This window comes from Pan troglodytes, chromosome 13, assembly GCF_028858775.2.
Source record: "Pan troglodytes isolate AG18354 chromosome 13, NHGRI_mPanTro3-v2.0_pri, whole genome shotgun sequence".
Lineage (NCBI taxonomy): Eukaryota > Metazoa > Chordata > Mammalia > Primates > Hominidae > Pan > Pan troglodytes.
Genome location: NC_072411.2, coordinates 74,497,059 through 74,520,553, shown reverse-complemented (window position 1 = coordinate 74,520,553; position 23,495 = coordinate 74,497,059). Strand labels below are relative to the sequence as shown.

Genomic DNA, 23,495 nt, shown 5'->3' with positions numbered 1-23,495 from the left:
GGTGGAGGTGGGGGCAAAGGGAAATTATCCTTGAAGATTGCACACAGAGAAAGGTGTTCAAGAGTCATTTAGAACCACAATTAAAACAAATTGTTGAATGGAAAAGGGACCATTTTCCTAAGTTTTCCCTGATGAGTGAAAGTGTTATGTGACTTATATTAATAAATTTCTCAAAAATGGCTTATTTCCAAATCAGATGCAGTTCTCTTCATCATGGATGAGAGTTAGGTTGTCTTTTATGATATAGCATTTTCTATACATACACAGTCAAAAAATGTGGGCCATTTTCCTCTTTACCTCTCTACATCTCCATTTACTCACATCACAATAATCAAACGACTTTTCCTCACATATCTGAAATTATACCTCAAAATTCCCCAATTCGTCTGTAATCTGCCCTTCTAACTCTACTGAATTATTAGCAAAGCATGGCCTTTGAAAATAACATATACAGAGAGAAATGTCCATATTAATACTCTGTTATTAATGTCCATGTTAACACACTGTTATTTGTATATACCATTATTTAATCCTCCTAAGTTTTCAGATCACTAACTTAAAATTAACACTTCCAGCTTCATGAGCCACACAAATCTAAAACAGCAAAAAATACTAATGTTAATTATTATATTCCTGCTAAAAAAAAGTTAACTACCTGAATTAAAGTAAAGTACTGGTAGAGGGGAAAAGAATGTCAACACCAAAACATACATTCCACTATTATTAGCTTTTAAAAATCATATCATTTAGAGATTTTTTTAAATCCTACCCAACTTTTATAATATACGAATGTCTTCTAACACATTTTAGCTCAAAATGTACTAAATCATGGTACTAAATCATATTACAGAAATTAGGGAAACTAATCTCTATTTCTATAAATACAAAGGTCATACCTTTCCAGTTATAAGTACCCGGAGCTCCAAATACAATGTAATGAAAGTCTTTAGTAAAAGTAGCTGCTACACCTTGCTGGCAAGAGCCAAATTTCTCATGGCCTCTCAATCGCCCATCACAAAAGCTCCAATCTCCCCCATCCATATCGTCTTCAATCCTGAGATTCTGACTCAGGACATAACACCGCCCAAAGATGTCTCGGGATTCCTGCTTCGTATTAACATGCTGCCTTTTTTCATATCGGTGAGCACATGTCTGCAAGCAGATGGAAGAAAGTAGCCCATTCTTGTCTATAAACCTTGTTTTAAAAAAATTACATATGAATAAAATGGTCAATACAGAGGTTAATTCTAAAGAGGATGATTAAGCATGTCCTCATCTTGGGACTGGATCCCAGACCAGCAAATATTCCCCAAAGTGGCACTAAGGAGACCATTATGAAGACATATAGAAACTAGAATGTGCCTTATTCTCACTCAGAATAATCCTCCAATCCAAAATTGAATGACAATTTGTATCCATAGGCAATTTCTTTGTAAATTTACCTGTCACATAAACAAAGAGAAACACCTTATTTCATTTTCTTAATTCAAATTGGCTCTTAGTGGCTGTATAAACCTTCAGAACATCAGTGTGAAAGTGGGTAATTATGTTCTAGAGGAGAGAAATCATGGACCTGTTTTCATAGGAATCAAACAAACACAGCTAAAACAAAGACATTTCCTTTTCCCCACACTATTTCCTTGTAATCAGTCCTAACTTACACCCTGAGCTCTGAGATTATTTCCCAAAATATGCCTACTTTTAAAAGGCAGAGAGAATTACAAGGCCAGAAGAGAGAGAAATAATCTCTATAATTTCTACAGGGTATGAATGGCTACCCTCCATGTAAACACAGCCTAAAAATATAATATCAAACCAATTTTCCATAAATGTCATTCCTTAAATATCAAAACTCAATGTTCACTAAATTTTTTTTCTCAAAATTCGGTATAAATTTCGTTACAGCAACCAGATTTTGAAGGAGACAAAAAGATCATATTCTAACCAGGAAGGCCTTGCCATGACCATCTAGCCCAATCCACCTAACAAACCCTCTTTTCTTTGCTATCCCTTCTATTTGAAAAAACTCAGAATAAATAACATGAGGTTAAAACTACCTGGTTATTACTTTCTAAGACCATGCCCATATTTTTACTAACTTATCTATAAAGCTATAAAATTCCAAGGACAGAAATGATGTCTAGTTTTGTTTTGAATACCATCTAGAGTTTGAGGAATATTTAGTAAAGGTTCTTTAATAAGTTATTTAAATCTGAAAGTTCTAAAGAAAAGTAGGTTGTGTGATTGCTTCTAAGTATATCAGGAATCACAGGAGAAATAAGGCTTTGATTACTTGATTACTTCTTTTTTTTTTTTTTTTGAGATGGAGTTTTGCTCTTGCAACCTCCACCTCCCAGGTTCAAGCGATTCTCCTGTCTCAGTCTCCCAAGTAGCTGGGATTACAGGCGCATGCCACTACGCCCAGCTAATTTTTGTATTTTTAGTAGAGATGGGGTTTCATCATATTGGTCAGGCTGGTCTCAAACCCCTGACCTCAGGTGATCTGCCCGCCTTGGCCTCACAAAGTGTTGAGATTACAGGCATAAGCCACCACGCCCAGTCTGATTTCTTTTTGACATCCATTCCTGCTTTAAAGCAGTAAGTTCCCTAGAATGTATGCTCCCTGCTGTCCCCTGCTGTAAGCCTGGTGCTGGCACATAACCAGCAGTCCAACAGTATAGGATGAACATGTGTCTCTACACTTACCACGACCTTGCCCCCTGGACCTTGGCTCTGGACGGTGACCCCCATCCACTGATCTTCCTTGCTTTCTGACGTGGGGTCAGCTGTAGAAAGGAGCACAGTTAGCCTTCCAAGTGACTGCACATGCTAGAAACCATCACTGAACAAAAATACAAGCAACTGTTTCCAAGTGGCCTTGACTCTGAGTCTAGCTACTCAATAAATTCAGTTACTCAATCCAGAAAAATTACTTGTCATCTCAAGGAAACAGAGATGTGGTTTTTGGAATCTTTCAAAAATTTGAAACATAAAGTACTTAGCTCTATATAGTTGCCTATTTTGTCCAACAATACCCTTTGCCATCTCTTGATACCTAGGGTCCTGAATGCAGAAGGTAAGTGAAACTGTAAGACTAAGGGAGCCCTCCAAAATACATCTCTTAAGGCAACAATGTAAAATCTAGTATTCCAAACTGCAGCTACCATCCAAACTAACAAAAAAAATGGGTACTTCTCTATATAGTCCCCAATTTTTTTATTTAACAGCATTAAATGTTCTTTTCTTTACTGGAGATGGGAGAAAAAGACTCAGATTTACTTTAGGATCTTGTAGCTGACAATGTATCAATGCCAAACAGGACAGTTACTGTTAGTCAGAGAGACGGGGACCACAACCACCACCAGGCGCTCATTTCAGTATCAATTTAAACCCACTGTGTGACCTATATCCAAATTTTGCACTCCTCCATAAGTAGCAATACAGACACAAGTTTTAATCTTGAATCATTACAAAAACATGAAACTAAACAACTTTAGACAGAAGGAAAAATGCCAAAATGTTAAAAAATAAGTCTAGATACTGAGATTGCCAGTGGGTTTTTTTATTCTTCATAGGTCTGTGTATTTTACCAGCTTCTTAAAATTAACACATATTAGTTTCTAATAAAAGAACACATGTTATTTCTTTTCTTGAGATGGTATCTTGCTCTGTCACCCAGGCTGGAGTGTAGTGGCACGATTTTGGCTCACTGCAGCCTCTGCCTCCCAGGTTCAAACAATTCTCACGCCTCAGCCTCCTAAGTAGCTAGGACTACAGGCGTACACCACCATGCCCGGCTAATTTTTGTATTTTTAGTAGAGATGGGGTTTCACCATGTTGGCCAGGCTGGTCTTGAACTCCTGACCTCAAATGATCCACCCAACTCGGCCTCCCAAAATGCTAGGATTACAGGTGTGAGCCACCGCCGCCTGGCCAACAAATGTTATTTCTAAAAGATGAAGAAGCAAGAGAAGAACATAGACACGAATCTGCAAATCTACTTAGACCGAACATATCAAACGAGGTTTGGCTAGAGCTTCTCAGTACACTAACTGCTCTGCTTAACCTACAAGAAGCCAGGTACATTGGATGTCAACATGCCTACCTCATGGTATCTTCTACCTATCCAGAGCCCTTAACAAAACAAGTCTCTATCTGAGACAGGAGGGAAAACTTTATCTCTGTTAGCCAGCTCTCATTCCAAAGGGGTCTCATATTTAAAACTGTCTTTCTCCCAAATATTTTAACAGCATGTGAGAACTTTTGGCTGATGAATACAAGATACGCTCATTCATTCTCTTCATTGCTATGAAATCAGTTTTTCCACAACCTCCTGCAGAACCTCAACACATCACTAGGTGGCAACATGCCTACACCATATCGGTTTAGAAACCACGGTTAGGAGGAGCAGCAAAACACGCGGCATCCCAGTATGATTCAGAAGTAAAGTAAGTAAATATTTTCAGGGCAAATAAAAAACAGTCGAGTCTGATGCAATTAAAAGAGGTCCTCTCTACAAGAATAAATGTTTGTCCCCACTCTCCTCCCTCATGGAAACAGTACAGGCAAGCTGCCGGAGTGAACGCTGAGTGAGGGAAAGGAACGCACCATCGTTATCAAATTCGATCCGCGTGCATGGCCCCCGGGCGGTGATGTCGCAGCTGTACAGCCCTCCCGTTCTGTTGGCTCTCTGCAGTGGAAGCGCTTCTGCCCGCGGGGCCCCCACGAGCAACCTGTTGATGAAACAGAGACAATTTGGAGATTTGAATTTAATATACGTTTAACAGTTAAATCAGTCAGAACTAGGAGATAGTGGGATTATTCTTTGTCTAGGAGTCCACTAATTCTTCAACAGCTTAGGCAGTGAGTGAGAACAAATGTAGAGTCCTATGGCTTGTTCCTGCAAAACGCACAAACACAACTAAACAGGGGAAGCCAAAGAGGGGATACCAAAACGAGGAAAACAGGCCTGTCTCTCATAGTATCAGCATTTCTTGCTGGGTATGATCTGGTGTTTAAAAGACACCCTCTTCATAGAATACAACCTCTAAGCCCCTATGATGCCAGGGATATCATATGAAACTCAAGAGAAGAAACCAAATACTTGCGACAATGGAAGGAAAAAATGGCCACACTAAATGTAATAAGCAATAATATGTCAGTTTCTAACACTGTGCCTTCCTGAGGTAGTTTTCAAGGGTAATTCTGACTATATCTTAGATTTTCAGTTTATATACTAATTGAGAGAACCTAACGGTAAGTAAGATACAACTCGACTGAATTATTCACTTGCAGCCTTGGCCTCTTTCCAATTCTTTTTTTTTTCCCTCCAGTTTTATTAGGGTAGAATGGACAAATAAAAAGCAGATATATCTGAGGTGTACAAGTTGATGTTTGTTCTTCCAAGTCAGTTCTTCCTTGCACTTTTGTCACATTACAAGAGTTCGTCCTCTCTCATCCTATCAGTCTCCCACAAAGGATTCAGGGACAACTGGTGTAGCTCCACTTATGTACTAGGCACTGTAATATTCCTTCTTCCCCCCGGCCGAGTGTTTTTATCTCCTATAAGGAGGCCCCCAGTCCAAATCCACAGTCCTTAAAATTTCACCATCTCACAGCTGGACAGGCTCTTTAGAGATCCAACGACCTTGCTGCTAGGTCTCTTTTGCTAACACCTTTACTCACCATCGGGTTTACAATCTTTGAGGCCTGGCTGACTCATGGAACAACTAGGACAAGAAACAAAGACAAAGAACACACACCTGACTGGACAGAGATAAACCAAGAGCTGACAGTTTTGGAAACAAGGCTGGAGCTGAGGAAAAGGACTGGGAACACGAACCTGTACAAACAACAAATTCTTACAACAGAAAACAAGCCACTCCTGGCCGTCAAGAAACCCACCAATCTCAGAAGCAAAAGCAAAACAAATGAAAATACAAACCAAATAGTCTCTATTACCTTCATGCCTGTTGGGTCCCAATAAAGGAATAATTCCAATAAAGGATTCAACATATTTTTTTAAAACCAATATCATGCAGCAGGTGCCACGGGAGGCAAGTGTACCTGGAAAGCAGGGAGGGGGGCCAGATGATGCCCAGACAGAGAAGGAGGGGTGGCTCATGGATAACACATAGCCCCAGCACTGTCCTTCCTCCCAGATCCCTGGACAGTCACAGTCAGCCCCCACCTCCAAACCCACCCTACATTTGAAGGAACAAAACAGCACACACGAAGGTACAGAACTGATACACAGACTTAAATTAGGAACTGGAGCAGTGTCCTTGGTGCCTGAACCTTCTTGACAGAGGACAGAGGCAAGGCCGGGGCCACAAGGGTCCCCACAGGTCTGCTCCACTCCTATTCCAGTGATGTCCCTGATCCCAGGAATGCCAACAAACAAGTACCTGGGAGGTGAACTGGCCTAGACTATAAGGTGAATGTGTTAAATTACTGTACTTGGCAGATGTCAGAGGTGGAGTCATGTGGTGGGTGCTGGAAGGGATAAGTGGGGTGCCAGGATCAGAGGCCCAGAACCCCAGGACTTTCACACTGGAAGCCCCTGAGAGAGACCAGTCCTCCAGTTTTACAGATAAAGAAACAGAGGCCTTGAGGAGCTTAATTACTCATCCCCCAAGATCTCACAGCTAGTGGGTGGCCATGACAAAAATTATCTTGGTGCAATGTTGTCTCCATTTCTTTACAAAGCTGCTTAGGAAGTAAAACCCAGGATTTCAAGTTTACAATCTAGTTGAAAGGGCAAAACTTACACAAATAAAACATCACAACCAAAACTGTTCTGTATGCTGATAAAGTTAAGATAATAGAGCCAAGTAGAGGGGAAGGAAGAAAAGCATTATCGCAGTTGGGTGGAGTGAAGGCTGGGTAAGAGATTTCCTGTAAAGGTAACCACCAGCAAAGAGAAGCCTAGAAAAAGCAGCACAGGAGTCCCATTGTCTTAACTGTGTGTCTTCCTAACCACTTCCTCTTCTCACCCACACCCAAGGTGGCTACTAAGTTACCTAAGGCAGGCACAGGGCTTATTTCCTGTTTATCCCATTCCCACATTCGTTCACCTATTCACTCAACAAACGCTGATTAAGAGCCTCCTAGGATGAATAAGGAATTGCCCCCACTCCTCAATCTCTGGCCTGGGGAAGCCTGATCCGTGAACAGGTCATGAGGTCATGAAACCACAGGGAGCTAGAGGCAATGAGAGGATGGAACAGAGTGCTGTGGGCACCAGCACCTGCTGGAGAGGAAGGGAGGATGTCACTAAGAGATGACAGCGGGACTGGAGGTGGCCAGGTAAGGAACACAGCATATGCAAAGGCTGCAAGGGAAGGAGCCAGAGAAAAGGGAGAAGAGGGACACAATGGGTGACAAGAAGGGGTCGAGGATCAGCAGCCTGGTCAGCAGCGCTAAGCCTGGTCAGCAGCGCTAAAGGACGAAGGGTCAGAGATCCTCTGAGCCCCAGGCTTCTGTAGCCTGCTGTGTCCTGCAGGGTACAGCTGCTTTTGGGTGTCCTGTGGTTTAAAAAGCTGTGGAGGTTGTCCCATTTACATGCCCAGTCCCTCAGAGTGGGTTGGCTTCCCTCAGCCTCTATCTGCCACTTGTTCTCCACTCTCTGTAACTAATATGTGTGGGACAAAGAACAGGCATTTAACTCGAATTTGTTGGCTGGTTACAGGGGGTGTGGTGACAAAATTTCACAAATGCCCACACCAAGCTCTTGCAGAAGAGGTCCTCGTGTCTTACATGCGGCGGCTACTGCAGATGACAGCAGACCACACGGCAGGATGGGGGCAGCAGGCTGGTTTGGGGAAAAAGGACAACAGATTCGAAAAGAGACCTGCAAACAACAAGAGAAATGTATCCACAGAGAATAACGTTAGCTGTTGCACCGCCTCTGGGCGAGCTCAGCCTGCACGTGGTCCTGGCACTGTCCTTCCTCCACCTCAGGTGGTCCCACAGGGGATGCAGGAAGCAGGGGTGTTCCACCGCCCCTTGCAAATCCCCTGGGCAGCCGCGGGAGGAAGAGCTGACACCCAGCAGCAGAGGGCGCCCCTGCCCCAGTTGCGCCCGGTCTCCTGGGACCCACCGCGATAAGGTGGCAGAACCCATCACCGAAAGGTAAGGTAAAGCTACACCTTGATGAGAGAACACAGTAACCCCAACCACATTCAGCAACTGGAGGCGCCTTCATCCTCAAGGTAAAGCTGCCCTCCCTGGTTTGGGAAACAAGCAAAGGCTCTTAATTCTGCCTGGAACCAGCTTTAAAGGCAGGAGATCACAGCCCATTAGCTGAGGCTGTGCCTAGCAGGAACAATAAATAAGGTAAATAGAGCTGTGTCCAAACAATGACAGCAGAGAACAACCTATCTACTTCCTAATCTAGGTCATTTAGGGTCTGGGTGCTGGTCTAAGCTGTTCAGGACATGGTTGGCTCCTGAGCTAGCAGAGTGGGTACAGGTCCAGGAGGGACAGTCTACACCTAGGAGGACCCTCAGCCCACACAAAATCCAATTTATGCTCAAATTCCAGCTTTCTTCCCTTTCCCTCCAAGGCCCTTAAACGCCAAAAACTGGGCCCAGGCCACCCAGATGGTTCAGTGTGAAAAGCAGGTACTCTCTGGGCACTACCAGGATGCTCACAGCAACTCCTAGGACCAGGGCAGCTGCAGCACTCATTACTGACCATCCCAGTACGTTTGAAGGAGGAAAGAGCTATGTGACAACTCGACCTTCAGAGCCACAGGGACCAAGGGATATGAGTTAGGGCCTTTGTAGGGAGGTGATAGAAATCAACAGAGCAGAGCCTGAGAGGTCTATTCCCATATGAGGTCAAGGCAAGAAAAACTAAACAAAGGGCAAGAATCTGGGTGTGAACTAAGATCATTTCAAAACCGGCCAGTGGACAATGACCTCCACTGAATTTTAAAGCTGCACCGAAATAAAAACTGCCTTGGGATTTCAGCATATCAGAAACCCACACTTAAAAGGCAAAACTCAAAACCACAATATCATCTTTAACGATAAGAAATAAACACTGAGATACTAAAATGGAATGTAAAAATCTAACGATATAAGTATAACAGTAACTGGGAATATGATATAAATTCAGGTCTTTGGAGTCTAATCAGAGCTCTGGGCACAGAGACTCAGGACTCACTATCATGCTATGAACACAAGGTTATTTCAAAATTCTTCAAGTAAGCCACATCCGTTTCATATATTCAAGTTCTCCCCCAAAGAGAGCTGGTATACTTTTGCATAAATACTTCATATCAAAAGTTCTAAACACTGGGACACTTTTAAAACTCCAAGAACAATGGCAGCTTTGCTTCACTGTCTTTGGCAATAATTCATTTCCTCAAGGATTAAAGATTCTGCCCCTAGCTATGCAAGCTGGTCAGAGGAAACATGAAATATTGCACCATTAGAACAAGAACACTATCATTGCTTAATTTAAAACACAGCCTGCTTAGTTTGTCCAAATTAAGACCTAAAAAGTTAGAAAGTAGCATTACTGTGGCAATTGTGTCACCTCTACATTTAACCCATTTTCAAACTCAGGATTTAATTTTTGCTAAAGTAATAAGTACAAATGATAGGAAATCAAAAAATAAAAGACTTAACGGTAGAAAGCAACAGATTCCAAACTCATCCCAAGCCCCACACTCTGGACAAACCTCTTACTTTTCATTCTGGGTTTACTTCTCCATAATTCTGGATTATTATATATGTATTGATTTATCAGCTTTAGGCAATAACTGTTGGCCCCATAATATGAAAAGGAAAGAACAAACTGCTTGCCACTTCCCATCCTATGTTTAATAACTAGATTTAGTTCCTCTATTTGCTACTCTGAGTTTTAAAGATTTAAACCTCTATTTTCCCTTCAACTTTTGACAGAAATCTTGATTCCCTAGTTAGTGAGACAAAGCTATGAGCACTTGGATTCTTCCTTCCAAACTTTCCTCTTAGTTTCTCCATGTCTTGCTATCTACCAGCTACACCTTTACACTTACAGGACCTATTACCACTTACATTTTGCCTTTTAACCACAATTCAGTCATCTATTCTTTTACATAGCCAAATAAGTATTATTCAGTGCTGAACCAAACTGTATTCTGATTTTCCTTTTTCTGTCTGGGAGCAGTATCAGAAGCCCTTGGCCTCAAAAGAAACTGTTCCTAGCATTAAGGTCAAACAGACTTGCTATTCTTACATTCTATCAATTGCTTTGTGTACTTCACATTTGGACCATGACTCTTGCTTTCCTTGGCTTTTCTCATTGTCTTTCTTTTTTCTTCTATTGTTCACCTTTATCCAAGCCTCAATCTTCTCTAAGCTCCCAAGCCATACCCGCGTTAAATCAGGATCTCATCTTGGCTCACACTCCCTTCTCAGAGCCCCTGGACCTTTCTGCAGCAACGTAGACCTGATGTTCGGCCGGGCCTGCTACACAGGATCATGCTGGAACAGCCCTTCATGGCTATCCTGGGGTAACTGGATTTGATCTGGGATCTGATGTTCCCCCTTGTTTGAATTACTTTCTTAAATACTGTCCTAATAGCATATGACAGGTAAACTGAGTGACTCTGCATATACAAAAATGTCTTTATGCTGCTCTCACTCTTGATAGTTTGGGTGTAGAACTCCAGGTTGAAAAACATTTTCTTCAGAACCTTGATGGCACTGCTGTAATTAATTCTAGTATCCAGTGTTGCCAGTGGAAATTCTGGTGTTAGTCTGATTCTCAAAAGGGTAACTTTTTTTTTTTTGAGACAGTCTCCCTCTGTTGCCCAGGCTGGAGTGCAGTGGCATGATCTCCGCCTACTGCAACCTTTGCCTCCCGGGTTCAAGTGCTTCTCATGCCTCAGCCACCCAAGTAGCTGGGATTACAGGCATGTGCCATCACGCCTGGCTACTTTTTGTACTTTTATTAGAGATGGGGTTTTGCCATGTTGACCAGGCTGGTCTTGAACTCCTGGCCTCAAGGGATCCACCTACCTCGAGGCCCCGGCTACCTCAGTCCCCCAAAGTGCGTGAACCACCGTGCTCCACCACGTTCTCTACTTTACCCAAGGCATTCTGAACAGCATGATGGTGAGCCTATGTGGGACCTCTTTCACTCCACAGACTTAGGACATGAATTTCCTGGAAACTCTTTTTATTGTGTGTGGATCGTTTCATTTGTATGTTTTCTGTCCTCTTTCTGAAACCTCTGTTAACTAGTAAGGTGGTGAACCTCCTGGGTTAATCTACCCTTTCTCTCATTTTCCCTCCTTCTCTGTGGTTCTGAGATTTTTCAACTGTATTTTCTGGTATTTATACTGACATTTTTAATTTCAGTAGTCACATTTGCAGTCTTCAAGAGCTCTTTGTTCTGACTGTGCCTTTTACATAACAGATCCTAATCTTATTCTGTGGGTTTAACATGTTCCCAAAATTCTAAGCATTTTGCCTAGAAGTTTTCCTACAGTTCTTTGTGTTCCTGGATTATCTGTTTCTTGTAGTTTTTCTGTTGGTTTACTTCGGCCATTGCCTTTTATGCTGCTAGCTCTCATCACATGCCTGATAATCCCTGTTCTCTTTTGTTCTGATGTTGTATAAAAAGGTCCATTTCTGGCTCGCTCTCACCCTGAGCAGGAATTCTGAAAGGGAGTCCTGGGTGGGGCTGCTGACTCCAGGGATTCGCTTTAGGCTGAGTGGGTAGCCAGCTAGTTACCAGACTGCAAACCACTCTTCAAGTGCCAGAATGAGGACAGCTTAATTCTTGGGGTCCCAGCATTCACACTAGAAGCCCTAGTTTTAGGGATTTTTTTATTTTTAGTGTCATGACTTGGCCTAATCTACTTCTATAAAGACTTCATTCTTGGCCGGGTGCGGTGGCTCACGCCTGTAATCCCAGCTATCTGGGAGGCTGAGACATAAGAATTGCCTGCACCCCGGAGATGGAGGTTTCAGGAGCCGAGATTGTACTACTGCACTCCAGCCTGAGTGACAGAGAAAGATGGTCTCAAAAAAAAAAAAAAAAAAGAATTCATTATTTTTGTGCATTGTAATCAATTTAAGTTCTGTAAAACATGTACATGTCAACATTCCCCTATCTGCCTGTCCCCAGAAAGTGCTATGGGTTTGGTATTTTCCCCACAGCCAGGGTGTGAAGTGCCAGCAGCCCCTACTCCAGACAGAGGTAGGGAATGATGGAATCACCTGGTCTCTGTGGACCCCTGTGTGGTCCTTCACTTCCAGACCCACTCCTCTCTCCTAGTCCCTGCTTTACCTGATCACTCTTGGTTGGGGGGCGGGGAGGGGCACATGATGAACTCTAGACTTGGCTCCTTCCCCTGCTAAGGTCATAAGTCCAGATCCCATCTGCTTTCCGCTTCTTCATAATCTCTGAACTATTAGGGAGCCTTGAGGAGCCAGGAAGCAAAACCATATACCTAGTTTGCCATCTGGAACCACAAGTCAAAATACAATCATTTCTTGCATCAGATTTTCATCCCAGCCTAGTTTCCCCCACAGTTTGAAGGGGGATGACTTTCCCCAGCTGTTACCACAATGTCTCTCTTATCATGACTACCACTCCTCACATACTATGTATGCCTAAATAAATGAATATAACGGGGAAAAACATTCCAAACTTTTTTTTGGCTAACATATATATTTAAGCTTTATGAATGCAGATGAAAGTCAACTGACATTTGATCGTTTCAATTTATACAAACATTTAAAATCACACATACTAAACATTCATTTAAAAATAATTTTATTTGTATTTCATCAAGCAATTTTAATCAAACTCTGTATGTTTCTTTGATATTACTTCATCAGAGAGCAATGCCTAACCCAGTTTTCTAGAACATTTCCAGGATGTTTTAAAGTTTGTAACATCCAGTACTTGCAATTACGATGCTAAATCCTGAGGAATGAGTATTGAATGTGAACTAAATTTCTTTGCTTCCTTTTTTTTTTTTTTTTTTTTTGGAGACAGAATCTCGCTCTGTCACCCAGGCTGAAGTGCAGTGTTGTGATCTCGGCTCACTTCAACCTCCACCTCCCAAGGTTCAATCGATTCTCCTGCTTCAGCCTCCTCAGTAGCTCGCACTACAGGTGCCCGCCACCATGCCTGGCTAATTTTTGTATTTTTAGTAGAAATGGGGTTTCACCATGTTGGCCAGGCTGGTCTTGAACTCCTGACCTCAAGTGATCTCCCCACCTCAACCTCCCAAAGTGTTAGGATTATAGGTGTGAGCCACCACAGTGACCTGCCTCCTTCTTTAAATTATTTATTTTTATTTAAAACCAAAGTTAACCTCTATAGCATTCACAACTAAAATGGATTGAGGTCCTTTTAGATTAGCCAAGGTGTTTAGAACAGATGACTGTGTCATTCCAAAATAAAGTAGTCAGAAGGGCAGCTCTCATAAGAGAACAATTTTGTAATGTTCAAATACAAGGAGAATAATTTTGGGGTAAAAATAAATATTGCTTTGTATTTGGATTATAAAGAAAACACCTATTCTAGACCCCTACATCAGAGAGCTGTCTATGCTATGGGCACAGACATATGCTAGCAAGGGCACCTGGGACAATCCCTCTCTTCCTGGGGGTGCTGAGGCCCTTCCACACACAGGCTATGTTGTACTTAGCCATTTTGGGTCATCAGACCATCCAATGGAATGGTTAACGCTTCTAGCCTTAGCTAGGCTGGCCATATGTCCAGGTTTCCCCAGGACAGTCCTGGATCATACCTGTTGTCTAAAAATTGAACATTCACTCCACTCCCTTTCATTAAACGTGTCCTAGTTTGGAAGACGAATGATATGGTCACCCCAGGCTCGGACAGAAAGCTGGCAAAGAAACCTGACTGATGCAGCAGCTTGAATTCAACAGCACCACGCTTCAAATCTCAACAGTGCGGCTGCATCTGGCCCTGGTATGGTTTCACAGGCACAGGTGAGTTATTTTGGTCTGGGAAGCCATATGGCCAGTCTCCACATGATCAGGATACCTGAGGGTAAGCTCATCTGGTCAAAGCTCACTGGCCTTATAAGAGTCCCTCTCCTTTCCCGCAGCTTGACCCTCCAGGTATCCACTGACAGAAGTACTCTCTCTCCTCTGGCTCCAGGGGGAAGTGCCTGCTCTCTAAGGGCCAGTGATTAACAGGGAATGTCCACACCCTCTACCACTTCCTGGCTGCCCTCAGCAAACCTGGTGGCCTGCCTCGACTGCTTAGTCTTTACTCTCCTCCTTTAGTTAAGGGTCCCCCCACTTCCCTGCCTTCCCCACCTGGTGAAGAAAAGCAGAGGAGGCGTTAAAGCTTGTTTGTGCGTTTATCCAAACCCTGTGCCTCTGCCTCTGTAAACTCTTCTCCCTTTAAACAAGAAATCAATCTACCAGACTAACACCTCATATCAGGCTTTCTAGCCTATATGCATGTTGGTGTGTGTGTACTTTAAGTTATAAAAAAAACTATTTTCCTTATTTTGGTGACTGATTTGGAGATCTAAAAAGACATCTGAGAACTCTGTACTCACAACAGGTTCTATCCAGCAGTAATGAGCTATGCTTCAGCAACTATTATTGTATTCAGTTTGTCCCATTTTATCAGTCCCAAAGAATCATTTCAGAATAACCTGGAAGGAAACTATTTCAGTATATATATGTTTTCCTACAAGTAGTTAAGATAAGGAAGGGACTTCTTTTTCAGGGAAAAGTCACTGCTGTTCACAACTATTTAGCAGCAGCTGCAGTCAGGGTTGGTGTCTGGATGTGAAATTCACACTCTTGCTGGCCCTTCTCCATGGGGCAGGGCTGAGAGGCATCTAGAATGAAACTTGGTGAGGGCACACATCTTACCATTTTCACCCAGCAGTTATCCCAAGCTTTGAGAGCAAGGTCTGGCACGTGGCAGGCCCTCAGTAAGTATTTACTGAGCAATATTTACCTGGAGGCATTATTAGTAAGAGCCACTCTCCACTGCTCTGTGAGCAGCAAAGCAAGCACCAGAGGTCGTCACTGCCAAGTGACTTGGTGGTAACACCCACCTATGCAATGAGACGTTGAGTTGGGTAGGCAGGATGTTTTCTATTGCTGCTTTAACAAATGGCCGCAAACTTAGTGGCTTAAAACACAGTTATTATAATAGCCTTCATCTTATCTTACTATCTCACAGTTCCTTAGGGCCACAGGCCAACCCAGGTCTCACTTGGCTGCATTCCTTCCTAAAGGTTCTAGGGGAGGATCTGTTTCCTTGCCCTTTCCAGCTTTTTTTTAACTTTTATTTTTGGTTTGGGGGTACACATGCAGGTTTGTTATGCAGCACAACTCGTGTCACCGGGGTTTGCTGTACAGATTATTTCGTCACTCAGGTACTAAGCCTAGTGCCCAACAGGAAAACTTTCCCTGACTCATGGTTCCTTCTTTCATCTGTAAAGCCAGCGGGCGAGCATCTTCAAGTCTCCCTCTTCCACATTACAAGAACCACTGGGCCCATTTGGATAATCCAGGATACTTCCCTGATTTTAACATCAGTTGATAAGCAACCTTGATTCCTTCTGCAACCTAATGCCCCTTTGCCATTTAACCTAATGTAGCAGCAGGTCTGGAGGGTCAGGACATAGGCTTCTTTGTGAATAGCATCCTGCCATCCACAGCAGGAAATCCAAACAGCCTCTTATTCACATTCAGTTGTGCTCAGACACCAAGAACTCAGATCCTAACAATGGCTTAGGTAAAAGTATTTCAGGTTAGGTATTTCCAAAGGGCACGTTCTGGGTTAACCCTCTCCATCACTCTCTACTCTTTGAACTGCAGTGGGCTTCTTTCACAACCCTCTAACCACCACCACTCTCCTGGCTCAGGACCTTTGCACAGTTTCTTCTCTCCTCCAGGCATCCTCCTACTCACCCCTTCATGTCTCTGCTTAAAAACCTTCCCCGAGGCAGGTGGATCACGAGGTCAGGAGATTGAGACCATCCTGGCCAACATAGTGAAACCCCATCTCTACTAAAAATACAAAAATCAGGTGGGCACGGTGGCACGCACCTGTAGTCCTAGCTACTCGGGAGGCTGAGGCAGGAGAATCACTTGAACTCAGGAGGCAGAGGTTGCAGTGAGCCGAGATGGCACCACCGCACTCCAGCCTGGGCAAGAGTGAGACTCCATCTCAAAAAAAAAAACAAAACAAAACAAAAAAAAAAACTTCCCACTTTCCAGGCTAGTTCAGGTCCCATCTCTTATAATTATCATTTGCCTTTCCTGCACAGCAGTGGCCACAGTTAGTGATTATACGACTGTGTGTGAGACCATTTGCTCACTGTCCTTCTCCCTCCCCAGAAGGTCAGCTCCATGGGGGCAGGGGCCACACCTGTCCTCGTCACTGTTGCATCACCTAGCATCCAGCTCAGTGCCTAGCACTTACAGGACACTCAATGGTTATTTGTAATGAACAAGCCGGGTAATTTACACAATTAAAAGACAAACTCCAGTATTAATAATTCCAACACAGCAGACTTAAAACTTTGAGAAACCTTAAACCATTTCTAAAGTAAATCCTCTAAAGGTGGAAGAAAGTAGGGAATATCCCTGTCAATGCCCCTGCCCAGGAAAGTATCTTGGATTATCCAGATGGGCCCCATGCAATCATCCTTCAGCCCAATACCAGTAAGCCACATGCTCCTTCGAAGGCTCTAGTTCTTAAAAACAAACACAAAAAACCTTTGTATTCCATGTATACTGTGATTTTCTTTCTGAGACAGGGTTTTGCTCTGTTGCCCAGGCTGGAGGGCAGTGCGTAATCGTGGCTCACTGCAACCACCTCCTGGGCTCAAGCAATCCTCCCACCTCAGCCCAAGTAGCTGGGACTACAGGTGTGTGTCACCACACCTGGCTAATATTTTGTATTTTTAGTAGAGACGGGGTTCTACAGTGTTGCTCAGGCTGGTCTCGAACTCCTGAGCTTAAGCGATCCTCCTGCCTCGGCCTCCGGAAGTGCTGGGATTACAGGTATGAGCCACTGCGCCCAGCCCTGTACTGTGATTTAAAAAAAAAAAAAAATTGTGTAACAGATTATAATTAACATAGCATTGTTTTAAACAAAAAGTTTTGTCTGCAAATCTTCCAGTAAAAGTGATGCAGAAATGCCAGCTGCCAGGCTGAGAACACGACCTTTCACTCTCCACTCTTTCATTCAGCAAACATTTCCTGAGCTCCTTGCTAAGTGACTGCTCTGCCCTATGCTGTGACGGGGCCCACCTCCCTGCCTTAACTAGACTTATTAAAGGAGGCAGTGATTCTAATTTCCAGCAATTCCTACTGAGTAATCCATTTATAAGAGCTGCAAAGGAAAGAGGGCTCTCAAAATCAAATGCTTACTAACAGCTTAGCCTTACAGCAGTTTACTCCAAATACCCACACCACATTTGGGAAACCAAAGCTAGGGCTGAGGAGTTTCAAAAGGCAACTCCAGTTAATGCAAATGCCCTTATCTGTAACTTATCAGGTTACAAACGCCAAAATGAGTCCATTAATATGGGTTTTGAGAGAACACTTAGGAAACTTCAACTTGGCAGATGAAGCTTGAACTTTGTTTCTAATTTTATACTTGCAGAACTAACAGCACTAGCAATTTTGAATGTTGGTAACTGGTTTTTGGATTCCCCACATGGCTACTTATAGATGAGAAAATGCAGGAGAATCACCCTATTCCTATTGATGGGGTCACCACCTGGAGCTGGTCCACCAGGCTCTTTGTTTGCACTCCCACACTGTGCAAATGCTGCCCATTCTCCAAAAAGCATGTGCCCAGCCCCCAATCCCCTCTATATCTCAGCTGAAGCATCACCTCCATTAATGAAGCCTAGTACTTTCCTGCCTCGTGTGTTGCTTTGTTGCTGCTCACACCTTTAGACAAGACTTGCTGCCACTGACTCCCACCAGTCCCTGTTCCCTGGAAGAAATCAAGGAAGCCCACCTTGATCTCATTTGAGCTCCTAATTTTACAGAAATAGGGACAAAGGTTCAAAGGGAGCCTCACAGGTCGCATGGTCAACTATGCAACCTGCATTTAAGGCCTCTGGTAATCAAAGCAATGAACCACCTATAAAGAACTGGAAGGTTGAGGGAAGCCAGAGAAAGAAAACGGACTACATTCCACCTCTTTCTAAATCAAATTCCAAAACCATATTTCATTACAACATCTACAAGAAATCCCTAAAATGTCAAGTTCCTTCACAATCTTAATAGGTAAAATTACCAAAGTAAAAATGAAGGGAGGAAAAGACAATAGAGAAGATAATATACATATCTTTAAGTACCATGTGATTTCAAAAAGAACAGATTTTTGAATCATAAAAGTAGATACTAGAACAGTACACCACCACTCCCCTCTGTCCCTCGGATTATTAGGAGTTTGCAGGAGCTCGCAGCAGACAGTGAAAGTGGCCACCTTCAGGCAAAACACAAACATAAGGGTCGATCACCAACTTGATTAATGTTAGCAGTGAGAATAAACACCAGGGGCTCCTCTTTACTGCTGGAGCTTCAAATGGTAACACTAGGAGGGTACCGTGCAGAGAGCCCTAATTTTGTGCAGAGAGCCCTTTCTAATTTTTTCTTCCCCTAACTGAAAATGTACCACTGCCCGTATATTCTGCAAGGTTAGAAGCTATCCACTATGATCATTCCTATCTTGCCCTCAACGAGAAATTTTTTTTTTTTTTTTTTTAGGCAGTCTCGTTCTGTCGCCCAGGCTAGAGTGCAGTGGTGTGATCACAGCCCACTGCAACCTCCACCTCCCAGGCTCAAGCAATCTTCCCACCTCAGCCTCCCTAGTAGCTAGGACTACAGGCACATGCCACTACACCTGGCTAATTTTTCTATTTTTTGTAGAGATGGAGTTTTGCTATGTTGCCCAGCTGGTCTCAAACTCCTGAGCTCAAGCAATTCTCCTGCCTTGGCCTCCCAAAGTGCTGGGATTATAGGCATGAGCCACCACACCTGGCCAACAAGAAATTTAAATTGTGGGCTCACTGCTCTGATTTAAGAGCAGAGATCTAAGTGTCTCTGTGACTTCCCACATCCAGTTCACTTTTGGCCCTCTAATTCGATTCAGTTGGGAACTAGACCAAACAGTGGGAGGAAGGACAGCAAGGTAGATGGATGTACAAGTCAGTCGATACTTGCCAGTTTCTCCTCGGGTTTGCTGGTTGCTCCTCTCTTCCACCAGCTCTTAGACCTTTTCCTCATCTCTAGCTGCGCTCTCATCCTGTGGCTGGAAACACCATCCATTCACTGATAACTCTCAGAACACCTCTTTTCAGCCCCAGCCTCTCTCCTAACTCCATACTCAGATATTCAATTGCCTAGTAAACATTTCCACTTAACATCTCGTATTTAATACATTCAAAATAGAACTCAGCTTCTCCCCCAGCCAGGCTTTCCATAAGCATTCCCTTTTTTTTTTTTTTTTTTTTTTAAGAGTCTCGCTCTGTTGCCCAGGCTGAAGTGCAGTGGTGCGATCTCGGCTCACTGCAACCTCTGCCTCCTGGGATCAAGTGATTCTCCTGCCTCAGCCTCCCGAGTAGCTGGGATTACAGGTGCCCACCACCACACCAGGCTAATTTTTGTATTTTTAGTAGAGACAGGGTTTCACCATGTTGGCCAGTCTTGTCTTGAACTCCTGACCTCAACTGATCTACCAGCCTTGGCCTCCCAAAGTGCTGGGATTACACCACCGTGCTCGGCCTCCTTCCCTATCTTTATTTAAAAATTTTTTTCTTTTGAGACAGAGTCTCACTCTGTCACCCAGGCTGGAGTGCAGTGGTGCAATCTTGGCTTCCTGCACCCTCCGCCTCCCAGGTTGAAGTGATTCTCATGCCTCAGCCTCCCAAGAAGCTGGAATTACAGGAATGCGCCTCCACGTCCAGCTAATTTTTGTGTGTGTATATATATACACACACACAAAATATATATATTTATATATACAAGATAAATATATTTATATTTATTTAAATTTATATAATTTATATATAATATAAATATATATTTGTATATAATATAAATATATATTTGTATATAAGTGTATAAATATATTTGTATATAAGTGTATAAATATATTTGTATATAAGTGTATAAATATATTTGTATATAAGTGTATAAATATATTTGTATATAAGTGTATAAATATATTTGTATATAAGTGTATAAATATATTTGTATATAAGTGTATAAATATATTTGTATATAAGTGTATAAATATATTTGTATATAAGTGTATAAATATATTTGTATATAAGTGTATAAATATATTTGTATATTATATAAATACATAAAATATATTTTTATATAAATACATAACATATTTATATATAAATACATATATTTATATATAAATACATAAAATATATTTATATATAAATACATAAATATATGTGTATACATTTATATATAAATACATAAATATATGTGTATACATTTATATATAAATACATAAATATATGTGTATACATTTATATATAAATACATAAACATATGTGTATACATTTATATATAAATACATAAACATATGTGTATACATTTATATATAAATACATAAACATATGTGTATACATTTATATATAAATACATAAACATATGTGTATACATTTATATATAAATACATAAACATATGTGTATACATTTATATATAAATACATAAATATATGTGTATATATTTTATATATTTATATATATATATATATACACACACACACAAAAAAATATATATATATATTTAGTAGAGATGGGGTTCTGCCATGTTGGCCAGGCTGGTCTCAAACTCCTGGCTTCAAGTGATCCACCTGCCTCAGCCTCCCAAAGTGCTGGGATTACCGGCTTGAGCCACCATGCCTGGCCCCCTTCTCTATCTTACTAAATGTACACCATCTACCCAGGTGCTCAGGCCAGAAACCTAGAAATTGTCACTGATTCTTCACTTGCCCTTATATCCCACGTCCAATGCATCAGTAAAGTCTACAGGCTCTACCTCCACATTTTACTCTGACCACTTCTCAGTAGTTCCTTTCCAGTATTCTCACTGCTAACTTTAATCCAGTTTGTGATCAACCCTTTCATTTGTGTTTTGCCTCAAGGTGGCCACTTTCACTGCCTGCTCTGAGCTCCTGCAAACTCCTAAAACAAAGGCTTGAGTCACCATCACATCATACCTGAACAACTATAGCATCATTCTAACTGGTTTGCTTCTACTCTTGTTCCACCCCAGCCCGTCCTCCACATCTGTTCTTTGCAACTGCTGTTCTTTGCACATCTCAGGTCATATCACATCATTCCTCTGCTTACAGCCCTCCAGTGGGTTCCGATGGGCAATGGAATGAAATCTGAATTCCTGCCACATTCTATAAGGCCCATGGTGAGTGGCCCTTTCTCTGCCTCTCCAGCTGCATCCTCTAAAGGTGTGCACTCCTGCCACACTGACTCCATTTCTGTCCTTTGAACATAGCAGCCTCATTTCCATCTCAGAGTAACCGCAGTCGCTTCCTTTGGTTCCAAACACTCTTGACTCAGATCTTCTTCGCTGGTTGCATCCTTCACATTCCTCAGGGCTAACTCCGCCATCCCCTTCTCTCTCTCTTTTTTTTTTTTTTTTTTTTGGAGAGGAAGTTTCACTCTCATTGCCCAGGCTGGAGTGCAGTAGCATGATTTCGGCTCACTGCAACCTCTGCCTCCCGGGTTCAAGCAATTCTCCCACCTCAGCCTCCCAAGTAGCCTGGATTACAGGCATGTGCCACCACACCGGGCTAATTTCGTATTTTTAGTAGAGACGGGGTTTCTCCATGCTGGTCAGGCTGGTCTCAAACTCCCAACCTCCCAAAGTGCTGGGATTATAGGCGTGAACCACCGCACCCAGCCAACCATCCCCTTTCTCACAGAGGCCCTTCCTTGAACATCCTAGCTACCAGCTCTCTCTAAATCACCCCTACATTCACCTGATGTAATAATCTTCACAATCTTCATCAGTACCTGAGATCGTGAAAGTCAGCTGTCCATCTTTCCTCCCCTAGAATGCTGTTAGCTCCATGGGCACAGGGACTCTTCTTCTGTTCCCTGAATACAACATCTGGAGCAGTAGCTGGTATATCCTTGGCATTCAATAAATGTGATGAATACAACCTTAGGTAGATATTATTCATGCATCCCAATATTTTTCTTCGCCAAAAAATAGCAAACGAACTACTCACATTTGTAGGACATTCTATAATTACCAAATCCTTCACATATACTTTTATTCAAATATCTCAGCAATTGGGGGGTAAGTATCTTCATTCTAGAAAATAAAAATCTGAGGCTCAGACATTCCCTGACATGGGTAGGGCTTCCAGCCCAGTGCCCTTCCCGCTGTGCAGCATTCTTCCCACCACAATTGGGAGCCCTCCTCCTCCATCTAGCCACACCCTGGCCATCCACCAGGAGCTGCCCCTCCTCCTCTCACTTCCCAGGCACACAAGGACTTTGACGCCTTTGCTCACATTTTCCTGCCACCTTGCCCCCAACCCCATAAACACTGTCAATTACCAAGCTCCAGCTCCAGGCCCTACCTACGATTTTGCCTTCAAGACCCCTAACTCAAGTTTCATCATCTCCAAGGGCAAGTACTTCTCCCAATTTCACTTTACTAGGCTATAAACTCCTTGAGGGCAGGAAGCAGATCCTGCTTTTTTTTGTAACCTTAAGGGTGTTTGGAGAAGAAAAACCAAACCCTATTTTTAAATTATACTTACTGGATAATCCAGTTGGGCAAGTGTGAGCTAAAATTCACAGTGGAACAAATCCAGCCTGGAATTTTCATGTTTACACAGAAAGTTGGTTAAAAGGCTGAGGCTCTCTTTTAACTATAAACTACAACTCCACATTCAAAAGACCAGATTTCTAATAACCTTCTAAGAAATCACAAACATAGCCTACTTTCAAAGGAGGCAAACAAGCTATTATTAATAATGCCCCAACAGCTATCATCTCCTATGCTCTCATATTAGGTACTCTGCCTAATAATATGAGACACTATAAGAGACAATAATATAAGAGACACTATTGCCATTACCCATTTTACAAATGTGGACACAAATTGAGAAGACAAGTAACTTGTCCAAGGTCACACAGCTGGTAAGTGACAAACCAGGAGTTGTGCCTAGCACTCCCGGGCTCCCAGATCTTGCTCTAAACCACTACTCCAAGAGTCTCCTTTCTGCTTGATTTGATGACATCACTACACTCCAGTTTACTCATTAAAAAAAATCTATTACAAGAGCATGGTCAGTTATAATTAACGTCTATTAAGTACTTTGAGATCTGTGCTAAAGGCAAAATTAAAGGCAAAGAATACCTGTTACCTTTAACTGGAGCACAAGACCAGCAATTTTATCCTGGCCTTCCCAAAATTTCACAAGATGCCTTCTTTCCTGCCTCCTTGAAAGAGCATGCTAG

At 42.5% G+C, this 23,495-nt stretch overlaps 1 protein-coding gene across 6 annotated transcripts in view; it reads right to left on the bottom strand.

Annotated features, from left to right (window-relative positions):
* ITGA6 (integrin subunit alpha 6) overlaps positions 1 to 23,495 on the bottom strand; it is an 80,177-nt gene that overhangs the window by 35,884 nt on the left and 20,798 nt on the right. For 5 of the 6 annotated variants that reach the window (XM_016950041.4, XM_515909.7, XM_003309416.6 and 2 more), the window contains exons 2-4: positions 4,609 to 4,733; positions 2,707 to 2,786; positions 897 to 1,152 (exon numbers count right to left, since the gene is read on the bottom strand). In XM_016950041.4, coding sequence (XP_016805530.1) covers positions 897 to 1,152; positions 2,707 to 2,751 — 301 coding nt within the window. In that variant the 5' untranslated portion in view covers positions 2,752 to 2,786; positions 4,609 to 4,733. Of the gene's footprint in view, positions 1 to 896; positions 1,196 to 2,706; positions 2,787 to 4,608; positions 4,734 to 23,495 lie in introns of all 6 variants that reach the window. The other variant, XM_009443770.4, reaches the window with a different exon arrangement.